At 45.8% G+C, this 21,211-nt stretch overlaps 1 protein-coding gene across 2 annotated transcripts; it reads left to right on the forward strand.

The window, feature by feature from the left end:
• RILPL1 (Rab interacting lysosomal protein like 1) lies at nucleotides 1–21,182 on the forward strand. 2 transcript variants are annotated; one of them, XM_053994331.1, is made up of 8 exons: nucleotides 1–448; nucleotides 3,771–3,921; nucleotides 8,393–8,511; nucleotides 9,377–9,604; nucleotides 11,969–12,141; nucleotides 12,660–12,752; nucleotides 15,979–16,066; nucleotides 18,400–18,488. In XM_053994331.1, the coding sequence occupies exons 1-8, from the start codon at nucleotides 149–151 to the stop codon at nucleotides 18,403–18,405; spliced, it is 1,158 nt and encodes a 385-aa protein (XP_053850306.1). In that variant the 5' UTR covers nucleotides 1–148; the 3' UTR covers nucleotides 18,406–18,488. The 2 variants fall into 2 exon arrangements, with proteins under 2 accessions (XP_053850306.1, XP_053850305.1); XM_053994330.1 differs by lacking the exon at nucleotides 15,979–16,066 and having other exon boundaries at nucleotides 9–448; nucleotides 18,400–21,182.
• The last annotated feature ends 29 nt before the right edge of the window (nucleotides 21,183–21,211 follow it).

Consider the following 21,211-nt stretch of genomic DNA (forward strand, 5'->3'; position numbering starts at 1 on the left):
CACCCCCGGCCGAGCCGCCCCGGAGTTCGCGGGAGTTGCCGGGGGCCGCGGGCCGGGCGCGGGGCAGCGGGAGCGGCCGCACGGGGACCGCCCCGCCCGGAGCGCGCCCCGCCGCCGCCTATGCGGGCGCCGCGGGGCCGGGCGAGCCATGGACGGCGGCGGCGGCGGGGCGCCGCCCGCCCTGGAGAAGAACGCGGCGGAGCTGACGGTCATGGACGTGTACGACATCGCCTCGGCCGTGGGGCAGGAGTTTGAGCGGGTGATCGATCAGCACGGCTGCGAGGCCATCGCCCGCCTCATGCCCAAGGTGGTGCGGGTGCTGGAGATCCTGGAGGTGCTGGTGAGCCGCAACCACATCAACCCCGAGATGGAGGAGCTGCGCCTGGAGCTCGACCGCCTGCGCCTGGAGAGGATGGACCGCATCGAGAAGGAGAGGAAGCACCAGAAGGTGCGGGCGGGGAGCGGGGGGACGCGGCGGGGCAGGGCTGCCCCCGCCTGCCGCAGCCGCTCTGGGGGAAGTCGGGCTGCGGCTCGCCCGCCGCCGTTCTCCCCCCGCCGCCGCCGGGAAAACAAAGAGCGACGCCGGTGTGCGGGCCGGGATGCCGCGGGGCCGCGGGAGCGGGCGGGGCACGCGTGCGGTACAGCCCGGGCGGGCTCACGGGCTCTGCGCGGATGCTGCCTTAGCGTCGCTGAGGCTTTGGGCGTGTTGTTGTTTTTTGTTTCCTTCCCTCCTGGAAGTTTCCTCCCTCCTTCCCTTTCTCCACCCCTTCCCCAGTCACTGCATTTCCTTCCCCTGTGTCTGGCCGATTAGGGCTCCTGCTCCATCCCCTCTCCTGACGAGAGGATAGTGCTGCTTCCTGCTGGGCCAGGAAAGGTCACTGACAAGAATACACTTTCCTCTCCGGAGCTGGGAATGATTTAGCAGTCTAGTTTTCCTGGAACAGACTTCGGGTTAGACAAGTCATAGGAGAGAGACGGAGAACCAAGTGATTTCAAAGCAGAGTTAGAGCTGAAGAGTAGGGAAGAGCACGCTGCCAGATTGCTGCTCCATCCTCTGATGGCAAGATGTCCCTTGGCTTGTTTTGGGGTGGTTGGAGTGTTCCCTGACCCCACTCCCATTAAAGCCCAAGGCAGAGAGCATTTCCCATACCCTGTTAGCCTCTTAGTGCAGGACAGCACGCTCCAGTTACTGCAGTAAAAGTGGCAGATCCACTCTTCAAACCATCCAGAGAACTGATATAAGAAATGGTTCTTCTGGTAAATGACTGTGCTAAATCATCACTGCTGCCTCATGCCATTCCTGATTCCACACAGAGAATCAGGATAAACAGGAGACAGGGGATTCTGGAAGAGAGAACCCAAACTTCAAGATTTGGCTTAACTGGATAAATGCCAGTTTTATATTTTAAAAAGAGTCAGCTAAAGGACTTTCACCTAGCATCTGGAAAATCCAGGATAAACCCTGAAACATTTTGCAGAGGAAGTTTCAGAGCAACGTCTCCAAAAAGGAAAGTAAAAGACCTTGTACAAATGTACAAAGCCTTTGTAAGTCTCAAGAGTATGAAAAAAGAAGGTCTAGAGAACAGATACAAATATGTTGGATATTTACCAAAGGCTGTGGGTGAAGCAGATACTGAACTGACCCAGTGTCATTGTACAAGTTGTTCTGTGGAGATGTTTCTGAAGTTCTTGTAAGTGTTAAAAAGTTTCCTAAATATGTCAGCTGATCTCCCTGCCAGTCAACCACCTCTGCTCTCTCAGCTTCTCTGAGGGTCATGAAGTGGCTCAGGGAGTGTTTAAACAATTTACTTCACTCTAAACAGATTTTAACAGGAAAATAAACTGTATGATACATACCTTTTATTTTTTTTTAATAAAGCTGGTTCCCAGTGCACCAGGTCCCTACAGAACTGTGGTCTCTCATCTTCCCTGTTCCAATGTGAGGGTTTGAAGACTCTTTCACAGGACAGGTGCTGATAAGCAGAAAAAATCAGATACTGAGAAACAGTTTTTGACCTCAAACCCTCCAAAAAAAAAAAAAAAACCACCCAGGAAAGCTTTTAGTGGTCCTTGCAAGCATCAGTTTATGAGATTTCAGCACTTAAACTTTATGTGTGAATCTGTTTTGCTTGTAAACCTGGCTCAGCACTCACTGCCTGAGGCTTCCTGAGCTGGCTGGCACTGCCTGGCCCGTGGATGTGCCTCCCTGTCTGGTACTTCCACTAATGAGGATTCAGAAGTTAATTTCTGCTCCAATTCATTGGGCTCCTCAGTAGCAATAAATGACAAAGTTTGCCTAGGCAAACCTTGGGACGGTTGTGTGTTTACAGTGCAGCCACATATAAATGATATAAGTTTAGATTGTTTGGGGTTTGTGAGCATTCTATTTTGGTTTTATCAATATGCTTGTAAGTGATGAATGTGCTGGTTTATTGCTAAAATAGGTCACTGCGTTATTTTAGCTACAGAGTTGTAACAGGCAGCATCACTGTAAATAGTCCAGGTTTTTGGAAATATCCATTTCATTACAGATTTACTTTTCTCTCAAGATAAAGAGTTTCAAGTAAAATAGGTGATTAATGAGATTTTCTTTCCTTTTCAATAGTTGTCTGTGTAGCTTACCACACCTTTGCTATTTATTATTCTTTGCCACCTAATGTTTTCTGCAACACTTTTAGCAGCAATAGGGTAATAAATGCTGGACTAAAATGACATTTGGACCCAAAAGTCATCAGGAACATGACTTCCCATTATCAGAGCATACATGCAAAGCAGAGAGCTATCCTTTAATCTCTCAGCAGAGCTTATTTTAGCCTCGAGCTGTGCTTGGCTGGGTTGTTGTGTGAATGTGTTTTGTTGTTAGGTAGGATGGATGTGAAAGTCAGCAGTGACTCAGCCTGGCTCCAGGGATCTGCATGCAGCTTTTTGTCTGAAGAACATAAGTGAAAATGGAGCAGGGAATGCCCCCCACTGCAGAAGTGAGATATACAGAGAAGCTTTTGGAACAAGCAAGGTTCTAAATACAACTGTTTTCCTTAAGGACTTTTTACTTTTTGTCCTGACTTGACCTTCATGAGGATTGGTGACAGCTGCTCTTGACACAGAGTGTCCCGACAAATGGGAGCTGTTTTGGCTGGCCTGGCTGCACTAACACAGACACCACCGAGGACATTCCAGCAGAACGATTTACATAGGAAGCAGCACTTGTGTTCATCGTGTGCACCAGGAGCTCTGCCTTTGCTGCACTGGATCACACACTCATCAATTTACACTTGTGTTTCATAACAGGAATTTAGGCCAGGCTGTTCTGTCAGAAGGAGCATGTCCACCCTGAGTTCCTGGCCCTGCTGTGGGATGGTCTGGGGGCTCTCTAACAGCTTTGCAGTTGCCTCCTGGGGTGCTGGAGGGAATTGGTGCTGGTGTTTGGTTGTTTGTCCAACACAACCCCCTTAATCTGGTCCTCACGGCACAGCAGGGTACGAGGAGCCATCCTTTGGGTAACTTGCTTTGCATCAGGAATGATCCCCTCAGGTACATTCCACATTCAACAAGTTTGCTACATTCAGCATGTAGCAAAGGGGACTGTGGTGGCTGTTTCCTGGTGGTGGCATTAGAAAAGCAGATATCTTCTAAGAAACTCAAAGTAGTCTCATTTAATTGTTTTCCATAAGAATCAGTAGGATCATTACTAGTTTGATCTGTTAGTTGTCCAGTCAAAGACTTTTAACATGTTTTAAAATATAAATGTGTTGTCCTGATCTACCCTATAGGAATTAGAACTGGTGGAGGATGTCTGGAGAGGGGAAGCACAGGATCTTCTTACCCAAATTGCACAGCTGCAGGAGGAGAATAAACAACTGATGACAAACTTGTCTCACAAAGACATTAATTTCACAGAAGAGGAATTTCAGAAGCACGAAGGCAAGTTTGCTACTTCAAATTCAGTCCTTGCTTTGTTACAAAAAGCAATACTTTATCAAAATATTTTGACTGGATATTCTGGTGTGATTTTTCCCTGTAGATTACTTCAGATCTGGGTTTTGAAGGCTTGCTTGTTTGTTTTTTTTTTTTAACATAAATAGAAAATATCTGAATACATGATGACACTGAAGACATAAGAGGTAGAGGAATGAGGGAAAGAAAACCAACTTTTTGTTTGGCTGAGAAGCATCTCTGGAAGTAAAGTCTAGATAAACCTTTTGGTCTATCTCTTGTTTGGGTTCTCATTTTGCTGGAGGTGGATGAAACTCTGTCCCACACTGTGGAAGTTGCACTTACTCTCTCCCCAAGGCTCAGTGCTGCTCACTTGCACTGGGGAAGAGCATAATGAAACCCTCAAAAAGTAAAAATTGTTAAACCTCTCAAGATACTTTTTAAAACAAATGCAATTCTTTCAAATTAGGAGTCAATTAGTGGCAAAGAAGTAGCTCAACATCAGGCTGACAAACTCCATGCAAAATTCAGAATGGCAGCAATGAGTCATGGGCCATGAAGACTGACATGGTGTTATAAAGAACCAGCTTCCCCTTTGTTTTCTTTTTTTTTTTCCCTTCTTTTTTTCCCTTCCAGTGGCTATCTAGCTCGCTGCAGCTCATGTGCTTGTATTTAAATATAGCCATACTCTTCACATCCAGCCAGCCAAGCAAATGCCAGACGTGCTTTTCTTGTTATTTTTACTGTGTCTACCCATGTATGACAACACAAACAAAACCCATAAGCCCATTCCAGAGCTTAGAATCTGAGATCACTGATATTCTTTGGCTAAAATATTCAGTTTAAGTGAAATCTTTTAATTTATATCAACCCCATTTAATTATTTGGCTCTATTATATCAAACCTGACTTTTTCTTTTAGGACATATTGTCATTAATGAGCAGGGATAGATTTGCTCAAGTGACTTGTTTGGATAGTGTCAGAAAGCAGTTCTGCTGCTCTTTTTCAGTCTCTGTCCTTTGTAGACTCTGATGTAGAGTCCAAAGAGGCAGCATGTCAAGCTCAATCCTGTGTTAGCTGGACTAATTTGGAGCAGACTCCAGTGCTCCTATCTGAGCACGGTTCAGCACTGTGATCACATCTCCCCTCCGCGCTGGCCCCGGGGATCAGCAGCTCACTGCTTACTCACCACACAGTGAGAGGGGTTTTTTAACACAGGCAACAGAGGCCACTGATCTGGGTGTGCAAGACCTCGAGAGTCAATCCTGCCAATTAATTCTCAGAGCCTCGCTTGAGTGTGAAGTGTTTGTGGGTGAGGCAGAGGCAGTCCTGTGCAAACAGGAGTGTTCTGTGCAGTCTGAGCAGAGCAGGGCTCCTGTGGGAAGGACCTGCGACAGCAGAACTCAAAACACAAGGGAGGGGTTAAAGATGAGCCTGTAACACCCATTAAAGTGACTCCTCCCAAGCCCAAATGCAGCACTGCTTGAAACTTGATGGTGCTGACCGATTGGAATATCCCAGGAAAATGCCACATGCAAACTTGACCCAAGTGTGTCAAACAGGACCAGCAGGCTGCTGTGCCACTGCAGGGGAGCTGCTGTCCCAGCCTGGCAAGGGACAGGCAGCAGGATGGCAGCACTTGTGTGACCCTCCTGTGCTGCAGGACCTACAGTTCCCTTCAAAAGGGGCACTGAACTTGTTCTGAGTATTTAGGTAATGGTGCAGTGCCATAGGCTCTGCCTGGCACTTGGTCTGTGGTGACAGATGTTGTATGGACACAGCACAGAACAGATCACTAAACATAAAGAATTTTTTTTTTTTCCCAGTTTCTTTTCTTTCTTTTTTCAGTGTCCTCCCCTCCAGCTGCTTTCCATTCTCTTGCTGGGACAATGCCAGGATCACAGCAAACCACAGGAAGCTGCTCATAGGATGTGCCTGGGGAAGCTGGCTGGGTGTGCCATTTAAGATCTTGCATTTATTAGAGTTTGAACCATTTAGAGATAATTATTTTACATTTAGGGCACTTAGTGATTTCCCTCTCCTCTTTCCAAGTGCCTGAGGAAATGGAAGGAGATGTGGCTGTTTCACTAAACTCCCCACCTTTCCTTCCCCCCACCTACTTCCTGAAATAAAAATTGTAGTGATCTGTGCACACAATTGAAGCTTTTTAGGTTCACCAAATGTTAGTGAAAAAAATGAGCACAGTGGGAGGAAAAGTAGTCAGCACTGAATGGTATTTTTTCTTTAAATAGCACCTGCTATCTAGAGATCTCAAAGCATCTCACAAGTACTAATGGATACAGCTGCATTCATTACCTCCTTCTGGGTGATACCATCAGTCTAAAGTTTCACTGCAGTCCCTCTACTTCAAGGCAAAGTTTTAGATCCTTTTGGTTTTAAATACAGCTGGTGTTTCAGGCCCCAGCCCCAAGGTTGGCTGCTGTGAGTGGATCCAGGAACCTGCAGTGAAGTTTGTGGGTGCAGAGAAGTACCAGACCTGTGTTGTGAGAGAGGAATGTGGATCTTTTAGAACAGTTAAGCAGCAGTTTATGTTTGTGACACTTGTTCTCCCTGGTGGGTTTGAGCTGGTACCACAGCAAAGAATTAAAATTATCCTGTGAAAAACTAGAACCCAGAGCAGCATAGAGCTGATAAAAACCAGGGTCCAGAAATAGAGCAGGCAAATGTACCACAGAATTAAAAGGGGTGAGAAAGTAACCCTAGAATGTGAACACCATGTCACTGACAGTTCTTTTCTGGGGTTTGACAGGAACACGTCCTGTGAACCAAATTCCTGGCCAGCCATGGCCACCAGTCCTTTTCCCAGCAGAGCAGTTCCCTGTTCTCTGCAGCAGCACAGCTCTGGTCCTTTAGCACTGAGGACTGGAGCTGCTGTTCCCCTGTTTGCTCTGGTCCACTCCCTGCATGGGAGTCCACAGCTGCTGCAGGAGTGCACATCCACCAGTTACTCCCTTTCCTTCTCTGAGCTTTGTCCTGCTCTACTCTACTATCCATCAGTTCATTTTGTAGCTGACCTGTGAGCTGGAGTTCCTACAGACATGCAGTTAATTTCTCTTGTGGGAACAACTCTGGATTTCTGTGATGAGGGAAGAACAAAATCGGGAAGTCTGAGCTGATGTTAGAAAGTAGAGTCTTTCCTGGCTGGATACATTTGATGCATACAGAGAATATTTCTGATGTGGGAGCTGCTTTAATATTGAAAAGGAAGCAGCTTTCCAGCCAGCCCAGAGTGGGGAGTGAATTAGCACCACTTGCAGTTCGTAAATGGAAGAAGCTGAAGACCCACATCACAAAGTACTTTGCCAAAATGAATGGAGTTAGCAGCAGACCCTGGATTTGAGCTCCTGCTTGGGCTGGGCTTTGGCCAGGGGAGCCACACACTGCCCTGCTTGCAGGGTTTTCATCTTCAAGGATGCTGTGCAACGTGATTTCATGTGATAGCTCAGGACCATCAAGCTGCACATCTCTGTGCCAATCTCAGGGAAGGTCAGGGCAGGAGATGCATCATCTCACCAAGGTAAAACCTCTGCTCTGTATCTGCTCTCAAGAGTCCATCACTGCAGTGCCAGATCCAAGTTATCTCTGTAATGGCAAATAGAAGAATGCTTCCTGTGGTTTATGACATTTCCTAATGATTAATTGGTCAGATTTAAGGTTAATCTAACCCTTTCTTTATTTTCAGACAAGATCAGTGTTGGATTCTTGGCAATATTCCAAATTCCTTTCACCAGTGAAATGCTATCAAGTATTCTTCTCTCAAGTACAGTTACTCTAAATATGAATTACCACACAATAGGATGGGAAAAGGGTGGCAAAAAATGAGGAGAAAATATGTGACCATAATTCAGACTAAATTTTGGTTCTGCATTCAGGGCGGGGGTACCCTCTGAAGGTCTTGTTTCATCTTCTTTTCACCAAACACAAAACTGGATTTGAACTAAAAATCAATCTAGTTCAAAAACTGGATTTCAACTAAAAATCAGTCTTCTCAGCTGGTTTGGATCCAGATGCAATCCACAACAGTCGTATGTTGTTTACATCTTACTGAAGATCCAGACCATCTTTTTTACAATTTTCACAAGGCCTTGGCCAGCTGATTCCAGGGATAATCACACAGATAACCAAGCTCCCTGGGGCACGGTGTGAACATTGATGTAAAACTACTAAGGCAGCAAGATGCAGCAGTGTCACTCACTGTTATAAATGTTTCTGAGGACTGTCAGTTCCTTTTTTAAGGAGTCTTTTTGCAGTGGCTTTATGGAGTGGATTCTGTCATCAGTGTTTTCTGTTACCCTTGAGGTAACCTCTAAAGCATCTCTGTCATTCTACCAGCAGGCAACTTCCAGAGGCTACTTAAATATTTCTCACTGTTATTGTTCTCAGCCTCAGCAGCTCCTGACTGTCCTTAGTTTGTGTTCTGTGTTCTTTTTTTAACCAGGGATGTCAGAGAGAGAGCGGCAAGTCATGAAGAAGCTGAAGGAAGTGGTAGATAAACAGAGGGATGAAATCAGGGCAAAGGACCGGGAACTCGGACTTAAAAATGAGGATGTAGAGGCTGTAAGTGGTTCTGGGTCTTCCTATTTCTCTTCTTTCTCACCCACACCTCCATAGCCTGGTTTTGAGTTTGAAGTTAATATAGAAAATATAAATAGTGCTGGATTAATAAGTGTCCAGCAGAGCTGTGGAGTGTCCAGAATGGTCAGGCTTCAGTGCAGTCCCACACCAGGAATGCAGTGTGGATCATCTCTGCATGAGAAGGGCACTGCTCAGCCCAGGCCTGTTCAGATGAGTCACACACTCCACTGTGACTCCGGGCCTGACACGAGATTTGGCACTTTCTGTGGAATGACCTCCTTACCCATATTTTGCTTCCCATTCCTCACACTGCCTCATGTCCTTAGGCCATGGGACCTTCCTAGTGCTAGTAAGGCCAGGCCTAAGTGATCTCTGCTCTGCCCAAGTGCCTCTGGCAGGTGCTGCAGCATTTCGAGCTGGGGCTGTCCACACACACCCAGCAGGTCACATCCTGCCTTAGGAGAGAGCCCTGGAGCTCAAAGCAAAGTACTTATAAACTCAACACTGAGGATTCCTCTGTCTTGTCTTTCTTCTCCCCTGGGTTAAGATTTGATTCAGAATCCCATAAGCCACCCTATCCTTGAATTAATATCCGAAGTGATGGATTTGCTTTTATCTGAAAAACTCCCTGTGCTAGGGGAATTTACTCTAGAAATCAATTAAATTTGGGTGACTGAAACTGTAATAGATAATTAGATATTAGAAAAACTAATCTGGGGGTGAGGAGGGGGGGGAATTTTTCAGATTAAATGCAACAGGAACCTACTACTTCAAGAGGATGTTTGGGACTGGGCCATGATGGCTCATGGCTGAATGGACACTGAGCTCTTGCATGGATGTTTTGCAGCTTCAGCAGCAGCAGAACAGGTTGATGAAAATTAACCACGACCTGCGGCACCGGATCACGGTGGTTGAGGCCCAGGGGAAGGCGCTGATCGAGCAGAAGGTGGAGCTGGAAGCGTACCTGCAAACCAAGGAGCAGGAGATGGGCAACCTGAGAGCAGAGCTGGGCAAGCTCAGAGAAAAGCTGCAGGGTGAGGACAGCCAGGCCAGCCAAAATGGGGAGGAAGTAAAGGTAAGAGGCACTTTGGATCACTTTTTAAACAGCCTTTTAAAAAGCTTTGGGCTTCATACCAAGTACCTCTTTGTGTTTTGGCAGAGTTGTGGTAGTGAGTTTGCTTCGTTTTCTTTGTACACACCTACCCCTTCCCCCACAGGAAAACAAACCAATTCCTTGGAAGGTCTGGCTTTTCCAAAGACAAACAGTCAACAGTAGCTTCAGCTTTGCCAGATCTGCAAATATTCAAGGCCAGATGGATCAGAGGGGTGCATGGGGGTGATGCTGGCAGCTGAACCACAGTGGAACAGAAACTGCCAGAAGTGGTCCCTGAGTTGGGGCAGAGCTCTGCACACCTGGTCCCTGCAGTTCTGATGGCACTTCAGATCAGTCAGGATTAAGCTGGTTAAGTGCTACCAAATCAACATATAAATATTTCAAGGCACTTTTTAGAGGAACTAACTTTGGCCTTACTTCTGCTTTTGCTTCCTATTAGAATTTGTGCAGTGAAGTGTTGTGAGCACAGATGTTCATGAAAAGCAAACGTTCCTGCTGGCAGAGCCAGGTTCTTGCAGAACAGGCAAAGTGACAGTCTGCAAATGGAGCTGGGCTGAGATCAGAGCAGCAGGAATGCAAATTTGAGGGGAGCTTCCTGAGAAAAAGATGCACTGATCTGTTGACCCTTTAGTCCTCTTTATGGCTCCTAGTATTTTCCTTTGTGCCTGTGACATTACTTGTTTATTCCTGAAGCAAATGTACTGCATTTCCCTCTCCTAATGATGCTCTTAGCAGAGTAGGAAATGTAATAAGGGGTGTCATGATATTTAAGAACTTAGAGGAGCTCTATCACACAGAGCTGTTCAGCTTGATGCATTGGTAAGAGCTCCACGGTGCAAATGCCTGACAGACTGCAGCAGAGAGTGGAACACCCAGTGAAACATCCATTTCACTGGCAACAGGCAGGAATACACATCAAAAAGCAGAGACAAGTGCTGACGGGGTACCTTGGTCCCCTGGGAATGTGACAGCCAGTGTTGTGTTAACATGTCACTGCTGAGTTGGGCAAGCACTGTATTAATAATGAAAAGGATTATTTCATTGCTGTTAATTCAGCCAGGACACCCAGCTTTGTAAACAGGGCTGGGGAGCCCAGGCCTGGAGCCAGCAGGAGTGAAAGTGTCCTCAGTGTCTGCAGAGAAAGGATGCATTCTTCACCTCTCTCTAACTCATCAGTTCCATGGCAATGGTGCCTCTTCTAACGAGAGCCATCCCTGCTCCCTCTGCCAGGACACTGCTCACACAGGAATTGCAGTGGCAAGCAGAAAGCTGGAATAGCTGCATGCTCCAGAATGGACATTGCTTGTTGGCCTCAGTCAAGGACATTTGCATCAGGTACAGGCTGCTCAGTCTTTGCTGATTTGAGCCAAATCTAGCAAGAATAGCTTCTTTGGGCAGAGATATGGGACAAATGCACAACCAAAAGAAGAGACACCAGCTCAGACCTGTACCTAGGGGGTGAAGAGGAGGAAAAGTGTTTGGGTAATTTCATTTGAACCTCTTGTTAGGTTGAATGAATCTTTATTTCATGTAGTTTGTGCAAAGGAATGTGTTTGGATGAAAAGGGTGATCAAACTGTGCCCAAGTGAGCATCACTTTTCTGCCTCATCCCTGCAGGACAGGCACTGAAATTTACCCGAAATTCACCTTGCACCAGCCTTAGCCAAATTCAGCCTGAAACCATGGATCAGTGTATTGCAAAACCATTTCACAAACACAGGAGCTTAGAAGAGGGTAGAGTCAGGATTACAAGAAATGGACTGTGTAGGAATTTCACTTCTAAACTCCTCAAATTTCGAGCTTGTATCCCAGCAAGCTGTCACTGCCACACAGGAGCTCTGAGACTCTGCTCTCTGCATCCTCCCACGAGGGCGAGTGGCTGACCTGGCTGCTGGCAGCTCTGATTTCATGTGCTGGCCTTTATCAGTCCTTGCAAAAAGCATCACATTTCAAATGGACTCTGCTACATTTCAAATGTATTTTCCTGGAACAGAGTGTCCTGCATTTATTTGTATTGTTATAAATCCTGCCTCTTAAGGCTTGGAGCTGCTTTTCAGAATCTCAGTTCCACGTACCCTTCCCAGAACCTTGTGATTTTTCATCACTGTATGTTTACATTAGAAGAAGACACTTCTTTGTGGGGGGAACTGGAAGGAACTGTATGACCTTTACCATGCCATTTTTTCAGTGTTTAGATAAAACACTGATGTTTGATTTAAAACATTACTTTAACTTTGTTAAAAATATGAATTCCTAAAACTGACTTATCAAAAGTTGGACATTTGAATTGGACGGTGAATTTAAGGCCCACATTTCACTCCTTAGGCAGAACCAAACAATGATGATTGTCTCTCTGAGTCAGAAAAGATGGCAATGGACTTAAAAGATCCCAATCGCCCGAGATTCACCCTGCAGGAGCTCCGGGATGTCCTTCACGAGAGGAATGAGCTGAAATCTCGAGTGTTTTTGCTTCAAGAGGAGCTTTTATATTACAAAAGGTGGGTTACGTCTCCTCTCCTGTTGGATGATATTCTCAGGGAGCCACAGGGCAGGTGTAGAAACAATAAATGTTCTCTGAAGTTCTGTCCAAGTTCGTGTTTCTGCAAATGCTTGTGCAGACTGCAAGAATGCAGCCTCAGTTGGAACCCCATACCTCAAACTTGTCCTTCCCTAACTCCCAGGCCTGCCCTGAATTCTAGAAAGATTACAAACATTTAATACATTTGAACTTCAAAAATGAGGATAGAAGTGGGTCTAAAATGAAAATTCTAGACCTTTTATTTAATCCATTCCTCTTCTCCCTCTGCTTGTCACAATGGGAAGAAAATATTGAATGGAGACCCAGTTCTTGCTGCTGATCCTTGGCTGATCAAAAATCTTCAATTGGTTTGAATGGGTTTTGAACAGATCTTTTTGCATTCCTTCATCAACAATGCTACCTCAGATTGAATTGTAGATCTCAAAGTGCTTCCATGGCTTGGGAGGAGAACATTAATTATCTTTTCTTTCTTTCAAGTGAGGAAATGGAAGAAGAAACTAGATCCCCACAGCCGACACCCATAATTCAGCCAAAACCCTCAACTCAGCCTGAATCTGGAATCAAACGACTGTAAGTAGCATTTTTACTAAGCATACTGGGTATAGTCTGTAAATACCAAATGTTTCTTATGCACAGGACAACTTTAAAGACTTCAAAAATTCAGATAACCACATTCCTACTGTGTATGAGAGAGACACTGAATGAGCACTTGGCAGATGTGAAACAACAGTTGGTTTTGGCCAAAACTTTTGCCTAGGTCTGGGACAACTTTCAGCCTTGGATTATCATTTTTCCATGACCTCACTGTGCCCATTTCCCTGTTGACTGAAGCCTTTAGACCCTGACTTGCACTATGTGGGCAGCACAAAACCCTTCTGTTTGCTGAGCAAATTTGCTGCTGAGAGGATGGGCACTTGCTTGGCTAAAAGAACCCCACCTTTTTCTGAAATAGTAATGCTGCTGTTGGAACCAAAACTTACTGCCAGAGATGTGCTGTTACTAGAGTATCACTTAATTATAAAATCACTGTGTTGGCCAGTCCTTTTCTCTGTTGAAAACTCCCTCCTGTAAATGTATTTATTCCAAATTAAGTCTCCTAATCTCATAGCAACTCTTTGGATTTTTGTGATACCGGAAGCTTAACTTTTTAAACTGCATAAGTGATTTTGGAACAGTTGTTTCCATAGAAAGAGTTCTTCCATCCTGTCCCCATGTCCACAACCTTCAGTCCTTGTTTATTAACAGCAGCAGCCCTGTGAGAGTAAATTCCATAGGAAGATCTGGACTGACCCAAAACACCATGAAGTCAGGAGGGCACTGTTGATTATTTGCAGTAGACTGCAACTTTCTGCCTGTGCTGAGAGAAACCTTCCTCTCACATGACTAGAAAATACACTTTGAGTTTGGATTTCATTTTCATTCTGTGACTGTGGTGATGATGATGATGATACTGTGTCGCACAAGATCTTCACTGTAAAGTTTCTTTTACATTTCTTTTAGAGTTTTTTAAAGCTAATTCTCTTGTAGGGAATGGCTGGTTTCAGCTCACACACTTTGTGTTGTGCAGCTTCTATGTTTGATTTGAAATGCTGCCTTTGATGAAGTGAAGGCAGCATAAAAATGTAAATAGAGGTTGTAAGGCAGAGCACATGTTGGTGAGGTATTAGTTTTGACTCTGCCTAAGCTGAAATTACTTCTTTTAGATGTCATGCTCTGTCCCCAGGTTTCACTCTGCTCTCTCTCTCCACTTAGCCATCATATTAAATAAGGGAATAGAAAACTGTCCACCTGAGTAATCTGAAGGATGGTAACAGTTTTCAGGTTTGTCTCATTCTTGCAGCCTGTCTGGATAGGATTTCTCTGGTGGGGTTTTATTTTCCTTCCCTCCTTCCCTCTCTGTGTGCTGTGAACACTGGACTTGTAGTTGGGCTTTAAAAAGTCAGGAAATGTCACTGCTGGGCAAACCAGAGAAGCCAGTGTAGCTTCTGTCCTGTCCCAAGACACTCCTGCCCCAGTCCCTGCCTGCTGTGAGGTGTCTCCAGAGCTCCCTTCTCCCTCTCCAGGGTCCCTCTGGCTGCCTGGGGAACACCCTGGCACATGGACTCTGTACCCAGTGATGTGATGAAAACTTGCAGTGCTGCTCTCTGCATGCAGAGTGCCTTTACAGATGAAAGTGGGGTTGCTTTTCCCTCTCTTTCAGACTTTTCCTCCTGATTAAACCAAAAGCTGAAGTACAAAAATAGGAGCCCTCTCAAGGGAAGTTTTATGCTTGCCTGTGCAATGTGCCCTTTTTCCCTTCACCAAACAGAGTCTGAGGGAATGAGCCATGTGGATGTGTAGCCTGTGCCATCCAAGATGTGCTGAGGTGATTCAGTGCTGCAAGTCCATAACGAAAGGAAAACAGAAGCTACAGAAATCAGCATTTTTTCTGGATTGGCACGTTTGGGGCAAACTGAGTTCTCATCTCAGACTGCCTGACTCCAACATTTGTCTCTCCCACATCACATGACAGAGTTTTAATGAAATAATGTAACCAGGAGGCTTTACTGAGGAGGAAAAGTCCAAGGATTAAAAATGCTCCCTCTGTTTGGAGCAGAAAACACCCTTTTGTTTTCTCCTTAAGACTACGTGCTTGTTTGTCACTGATGTCATGCCTCAAGCAGCCAGGAGTTTTCTTCCTATTCTTGCAGTCTACAAAAGCTGGTGTGTCTGTCAGTTCTGCAGCTCAGGATGTGCCATGTTGCACAAAAATAGAAATCCTGGCTGCTGCTAACGATCCAACAGTGCTTGCCCGTTTGTTTTCAGTTTTAATCTCAGAACAGCAGTTAGTGAGCTGGGGAGAGCTGCATTTGGTCACAAGTGAAATGTCTCTCGTGATTTCAACTTAATCTTTAATTGACATTAGTCCACAGTTCAAAAAAATATTTGGCACAAGGGAGAACCTGTGAGGAGAATCCTTAGACAGACAGAGGGTGTTGCAGGTATGGCTGGAGGTGTGCTGGCAGGGCTGTGTCGGGCTGGCTGGGCACAGAGCACTCGGCTCTCTCAGCCTCTGTGCTGCATGCGTTGGCTAATGCTCAGTGGAAGTGCTGAACCCTCACAAAGAACCCGTCTTGCTGCGAGCCAGCTCCAAAGTGCTCCTGCCAGAGCAGCTGCAAGGTTTCCCAAAAGCATTCAGCTGCCTGCAGTTGGCATCTTTCTGCATGAGAAGTAACACAGGTTCCTTTGGAACAGACACACAGGCCCTTTAACTCTTAGGAGGTTATTTCAAGAATTCACCTGCAATACTGGTTTTTAACTTGAAAATATCAACTGTAACCCTTGTGGAATCTTTAACTGTAATGCTGGTCCTCTCTAACCCTGTGCCAATATCCAGTAGTCACAGCAGAGTCCTGTTTTGTATTTCTTAACACACACCTTCATCCTTCATTTCATTGTGTCTGTGCCTGTTTGTCTCTTGGAACAAAAATGTGCACTCTGCTCTGCATTGCTAGAGGTGGTCATACCTTCATGAAATCCAACCCAGGTTGCAGGCTGCCTCACAACAGGAAAGTGGTATCTTTTAGAAATCCAAAAGCAATTGAAACTGCTACAATAACTGGTTTTTCTGAACAAGAGTTTTTCACTGAGGAGAGCTGTCTTGGGTGATGCAGATCCCCCTCTCCCTGTAATGTGTCCTGTGTTGTAATTCAAAGTAACCCCGTGTATCATGTTTGCCTCTTTTCTTTTTAATGGAATGCCTTTTCTTTCCCTTGCTCCAGTCTTATCTCTTCTGTGTCTGTACTTTCCTGACCAGGATCTTTACAGCCATAATGCCCATGGTAGCAGCTGGATTGATTCCAGACGATCCCACATTGCAGCCAATAAGAAGACTTGTGTCCCTTGTAGGAATTTTTTTTAAATGTTTGGTACTGTGGTTTCCTCTTGCATGACCCCGTGTTAACAAGCACTGCTGGTTGCATTCTCCTGGCTGCCAGTGGGATCCCAGAGGATCAAAGTGCCAATCAGAATGACCAGTCAGTGTCATTACTTATCCCAGTCCTCCATGCTCATCCTCAAACTGACATGTTATCACCTTTTGCCTTAATGTTGCCACGCTAAACCAATCATTATTCCTTGGAAAATCGGTGCAATATGCAGTTTTAACCAGCATCTGTTAATTCTGCTTCCTAAGCAAGGCTATTCACAGTTCTCACCAGTGCTCTTTGAGAAACTCGTTTCTAATAATTTGTTACAATCATTAGTTAGAGTTACAGAATGGAGAGGCTGATTTCCACATTAATTTCCACTGTTAATTACAGGCTGTTGCTTTCATGTCTTTCTATCTATGCCATGTATATTTTGTCTCTAATTATGTATTTTGGAATAGAGTGTAAACTCTTCATAACCAATTCTGTCATCCAGTTCTTGGCTCTCCCTGGAAGACATACTGATAATTGTTAATTCAGTCTCTTTGCATTAGAACTGCTGCTTTAGCAATCTTTATATTTACAGCAATGACACAGTTTCCTCTCCACATAGACAGGCTTTGTCCAAATATCCTCCATGAGAATTTTCTAGCCATAATAACAATTTTCATTGTTTCAGAAGGAATTTAAAAAGCTGAACCCTTTAGAGATTTACGAACTTCTTTTTCTCCTGCTTAATTTCCCGATAAAGTGAAAAATTACTGAGCTTTGAAACTGACTGTATAAACACAGCAGTCCTTTGTGTGAGCTTCCAGACAGTAACCCTGAGCAGGCAGGACCAAATGTGCTCTGTAGAAAGGCTCGGTCACTAAACACTCCTTTTATCAGCTGGAGCTGGCTCTGGCCCTGAAAATACTCAGTATATGTGTGTGAACTCATGAGCTCCTGTGATGAAGGTGCTAGAAAAATATGAGGCTAATTAAGTGCAAAATACTTATTTCACTATTAAGGCTGCACATTTGAAGCCAGGAAATGCAAAAGTTCCAGTTCTGCTGGCACTGTTTTTTATGTGCATTTAACTTGTGTAGTGGTTTATTGCCCTTTCTAAACAAGAAGTAATTATTCTTAATATTCTCAGTGATTATCATCCATTTCCTGTGTATTGAGAGACATGGAAGGTCGAACTCCCTGCTCTGCACAAGGCAGCTGGGAGGGCTGGGATCGTGGTGCTGAGGGGGATGAAGGGAGAGTGGGATTTGGGAGAATGCTGAGGAAGGTGAGCGTGGACTCAGGGTCAGGTTTATGCCCTGACCAATATTCCAGCCCCCGACAAAGCTGAGGTTCTACTGGCACGATCCCTTACTGGGTAGCACTTAGCAGTTCCTGTCCTGGATCAAGTGTGACACTTGCTACACTGCAGGCAAAACAATCTTCACCTCCTGAAGCCCACCCAGCACTGAGACCAAAGGGATCCACGGCCAACTCAGTCCTTTGGTAGCTGGAACCACAACTTTTGCATTTCTCAGCAGGCCTAAACACTGCACTAACACCTCTTGTACTGAACCCACAACGAACATGGAATTTGCCTAATCCAGTAACTTCATCCCATACAAATAAAACAATACTAAGGATTTTTCCAGCTATATTTTTTACGTGTATTAAATGGCTGTTGGTTCATGTACGTCATTATCTTAGAGCACCCAAGCTGTGTGACAGGAAATGACGTGCACACTCGTGTGCATTTGTTTAGAGCCTTCATCCTGCAAACTCTCGTGCACATAGGTGCATTTATTCATTCCTTTTTGCAGGAATCAAGTCTATGTATCAAAACCTCTACACTGTGAAAAAATGTGGAGTCTTATTTTCTTATCTTGTGAATGTCCCTGCTGACAACCTTAAAAAAAATTCTATTTCTGCTTTGTGGTAAAATAGACAGATTTAATGCCAAAGATACCACTTTACTTATGCCAAGAAACTAACCTGGATCGTGTGGCTTCGTTACCTGAGGGCTGGGGAAGGGGAAACCCACATCTAAATGATACCTGCACCTTGTAGAGTCAACAGCATTTAGAGCTTATCTGAAGCTTCTGTAGCCAAACTGCTTGAGATTGCAATGACTCCATCCCTAACAACGTTCTGACATGCACCCCCATCAGGCCGCTCTGCCTTGGTTTTCTGCAGATGCAAACAGAGTTTTCTGCTCGGTGTTTTGTTGTGCTGTGTACTGGGGTGGGTGTTTGAAGTGCTTTCAGGATGGTAAACACTGTTCTTTCTTTTCCCTCCCTCCCTCACTGCTCCCTTCCCGGAAGGTTTAGTTTCTTCTCTCGTGATAAAAAACGTATGCAGGCGTCACAGAAAAATGTCCACTTCCAGGAAACGTTTGGAGAATGGTCACATTCAAACAGAGATGACTCCTACATGGAACAAGGACAAGAAGCCCTGCAACACCTGTGACTAAACCCCTGAGGTGTTTGGTTTGCTGCAGTAGATCTCGACAGTCCCGTAACAAGAAGCTTCTGTAAAGCATCGCGGCAGCTCGTCACTTTTACTTGCCTTGCACACCTCGGGGGTTATTTCAGACTCTCCAAAAGGGATCCCTCACTGTTCACTTGGTGACTGTTTGCTGCAAACAGGAACCCAAGCTTTGTAGTAACAGTTGCTGACACCCTGGGACATGGAAGCTTCTAGATGACTTGTTTTGTGCTGAATAACAAGTCTATGATCTTGTTCATGCATTAACTACAGTAACACAAGCTTCTTTAAACCAAAAAAGGACCTGTGCCATTATTAGAAGTTTGTTTGCAGTGTATATCTAGTACAGGGCAAAGACTCTTCTACCCTGTTTGTTAACACTACTGGTTGTTTGCTTTTTATTTCTGTAAGAATTTTTTCAAGAGGGATATGACAGCTGGACGCCCTTGGTGGCAGCCCACAGCTCTGCTGTGTCCTGTCAGTGCCGCTGGCATCGGCATCTTGCAGAGTCACCCCTTGGAAATCCACCTGACACAGTGATAACTGGAGTAGCCTCGAGAGGGACAGTGAGTGTACATTTCCCTTGTGCTTATAGTGCCTACAGCATGAAGAGCCCATGTATGAGGTGAGCGTGCCTTGTGTTCTGCAGTATTAATGGAAAACAAATTGCTTACAGGGAGGAATCCTAACTCTTGAATTTTTCCCTTCTTACCAGGGACTTCCTCACAGTGTAGCAGGCAGCTGCTGTAAAAGAATTAGATCTTTCCCACAGACAGGTTTTTAATTAAGTCACACTTCAGTTTCCTGTCTAGGTAAGACTGCCCAGCTTCAGAGGGAAACACATCCTCAGCTGGCTGACATGAACTATTTCACTGACCTAGACATGACCTCAGCCTTTTCTCTTGACTAAACACTACGTGGGCAGAGCAGATGAATTCTGTGTGTGAAGCTGCTCCTCTGGTGGTGGCAGATGTCTGGGTAGCCCCTGTTAAAGGGCTGAACTTGCCAGCAGCAGCCCAGCAGCCGACCCCAGGGGCTGGGGCTGGATCTGCTTTGCAGCTGAGCTGGTGAGACCCCGGGCCTGACCGAGGTTGTCCTTCCAGCACTAAAACCTCACAGCGTCAGTGCTGTGGACACCCAGTGCCAGTGCACTCCCCACCTCTGCTCCACACACTCCACGAGGAGCCTGACCAGGAGGGAGAGGGAGCATGTATCCATGGCTCCGTGTGAGGACAGGGCTGAGGTGTCTCTGTGGCCTTGGCTGTGGGCTGGGGAGGTCCATGCTGGAAACCACTGCTCGTGGGGAGGATCTCGTGCCAGCAGGGCCATGGGCCGCTTTCTGCACGAGCAGCTCAGTGCCAGGGGCTGGGAGCTGCTGTTGGCACCACACCCCCTGCTGCTGCACCACTCTCAGGAGTGGCACCAAGGACAGAAATACAGCTCAGGCTGGAGCAAAGCTCCAACTGCTCCAGGTACTGAGTGTAGGAGGAACTCTCAAAGGCCTCCAGAGGGCTTCGTGCAGACCAGTTGTTTTTATTACAGGGTGATCCAAGAGTGGATTTTTAATGTGTGTGAGCAGCATCTGTAGTAAAACCCTGGCAGTAAAACCTCTCCTTGCAGTGGTGGACCGTGTGCTGTCCTGCTCCTGGCTGTAACTGCTTCATTCCAACGTGGACCTTCTGTGTGTTCTAGGTAGGGAAAGTGTTCACTGTGCCCCCCCGTGTCACTGCAGCTCGGGGCAGGGGGGACATGGGACCTTATATGGGACATGGTGATCAGAGTCCAACGTGGGTATGGGGTAGATGTGTTTTTGCCTGGTTATGTTTTGGTAACATCCTTCAAACGGCAGCACTGCTCCCCTCCTCTGAAAAGCAACTCTTAAATGGGGGGAGTGTCTTAATTTAATGATACTTAAATTGCCAAGATCTGTCTTCACTTCCATCTAAGAAAACAAGAAGTGCAGTACAGTCACACCAGGCAGTTAAATTGTGGATGACCCCACTGAGTCTGTCCCGAGCGCAGTTCAGTCGTGTGGCTCATTCAGAAGGGATGCAGTGAGCAGAAACAACGCAGGGACATGGGCCTGAGTAAGCAGATCCCTTTGGAAATCAGCTGAGAGCAATGAGCTGGGATAATGGAGCTTCACAGACCCAACCTAAGCCGGTGCAGCACAAAGGAAATCTCCAGGCCTGGTGCAGCGCAGCCCAGGGCTCTGTCGGGCCAGCTCTGCAGCCAACACCAACAACTGCAGGAGGCAGGACAGCCTTCCCCACATCTCTGCAGCATTACCTCAACCCCTCATAGCTCCTCCTGACCTGCTGGCATTAACCACTTGTTCTCATGTTTGCAATGCTGCATTCACACACCCCAGGTGCCATCGGGAGGGACGGCGCAGAGGGAAGCGTTTGTAAAGATCTGAAGATCTGTTGTGTATGGTTTGTCAATATTCAAGGAAAATCTGCTTTTAGAAAAGGGGCCAGGATGCTGGCAGGTTAGGGGTGTAACAATCCTGCGTGCCAAGTGCAGGATCACTGACATTTTTTGGGTTGGTTACATTTTTTTTTTTGGTTGGGCAGTAAATAATTTTAACAGTTTAATAAATATTTCTGAAAAACACGTATTTCTGCAAGACTTGTGGGTTTTTTTTGT

Source organism: Vidua macroura, chromosome 18, assembly GCF_024509145.1.
Source record: "Vidua macroura isolate BioBank_ID:100142 chromosome 18, ASM2450914v1, whole genome shotgun sequence".
NCBI classification, from domain to species: Eukaryota; Metazoa; Chordata; class Aves; order Passeriformes; family Viduidae; genus Vidua; species Vidua macroura.

Excerpts from the sequence above, each read along its gene's own strand:
- RILPL1 (XM_053994330.1), top strand. The coding sequence starts at position 149 with ATGGACGGCGGCGGCGGCGGGGCGCCGCCCGCCCTGGAGAAGAACGCG. Across the intron at positions 449-3,770 it reads AGGAGAGGAAGCACCAGAAG|GAATTAGAACTGGTGGAGGA; the intron begins GTGCGGGCGGGG and ends TCTACCCTATAG. Across the intron at positions 8,512-9,376 it reads AAAATGAGGATGTAGAGGCT|CTTCAGCAGCAGCAGAACAG; the intron begins GTAAGTGGTTCT and ends GATGTTTTGCAG.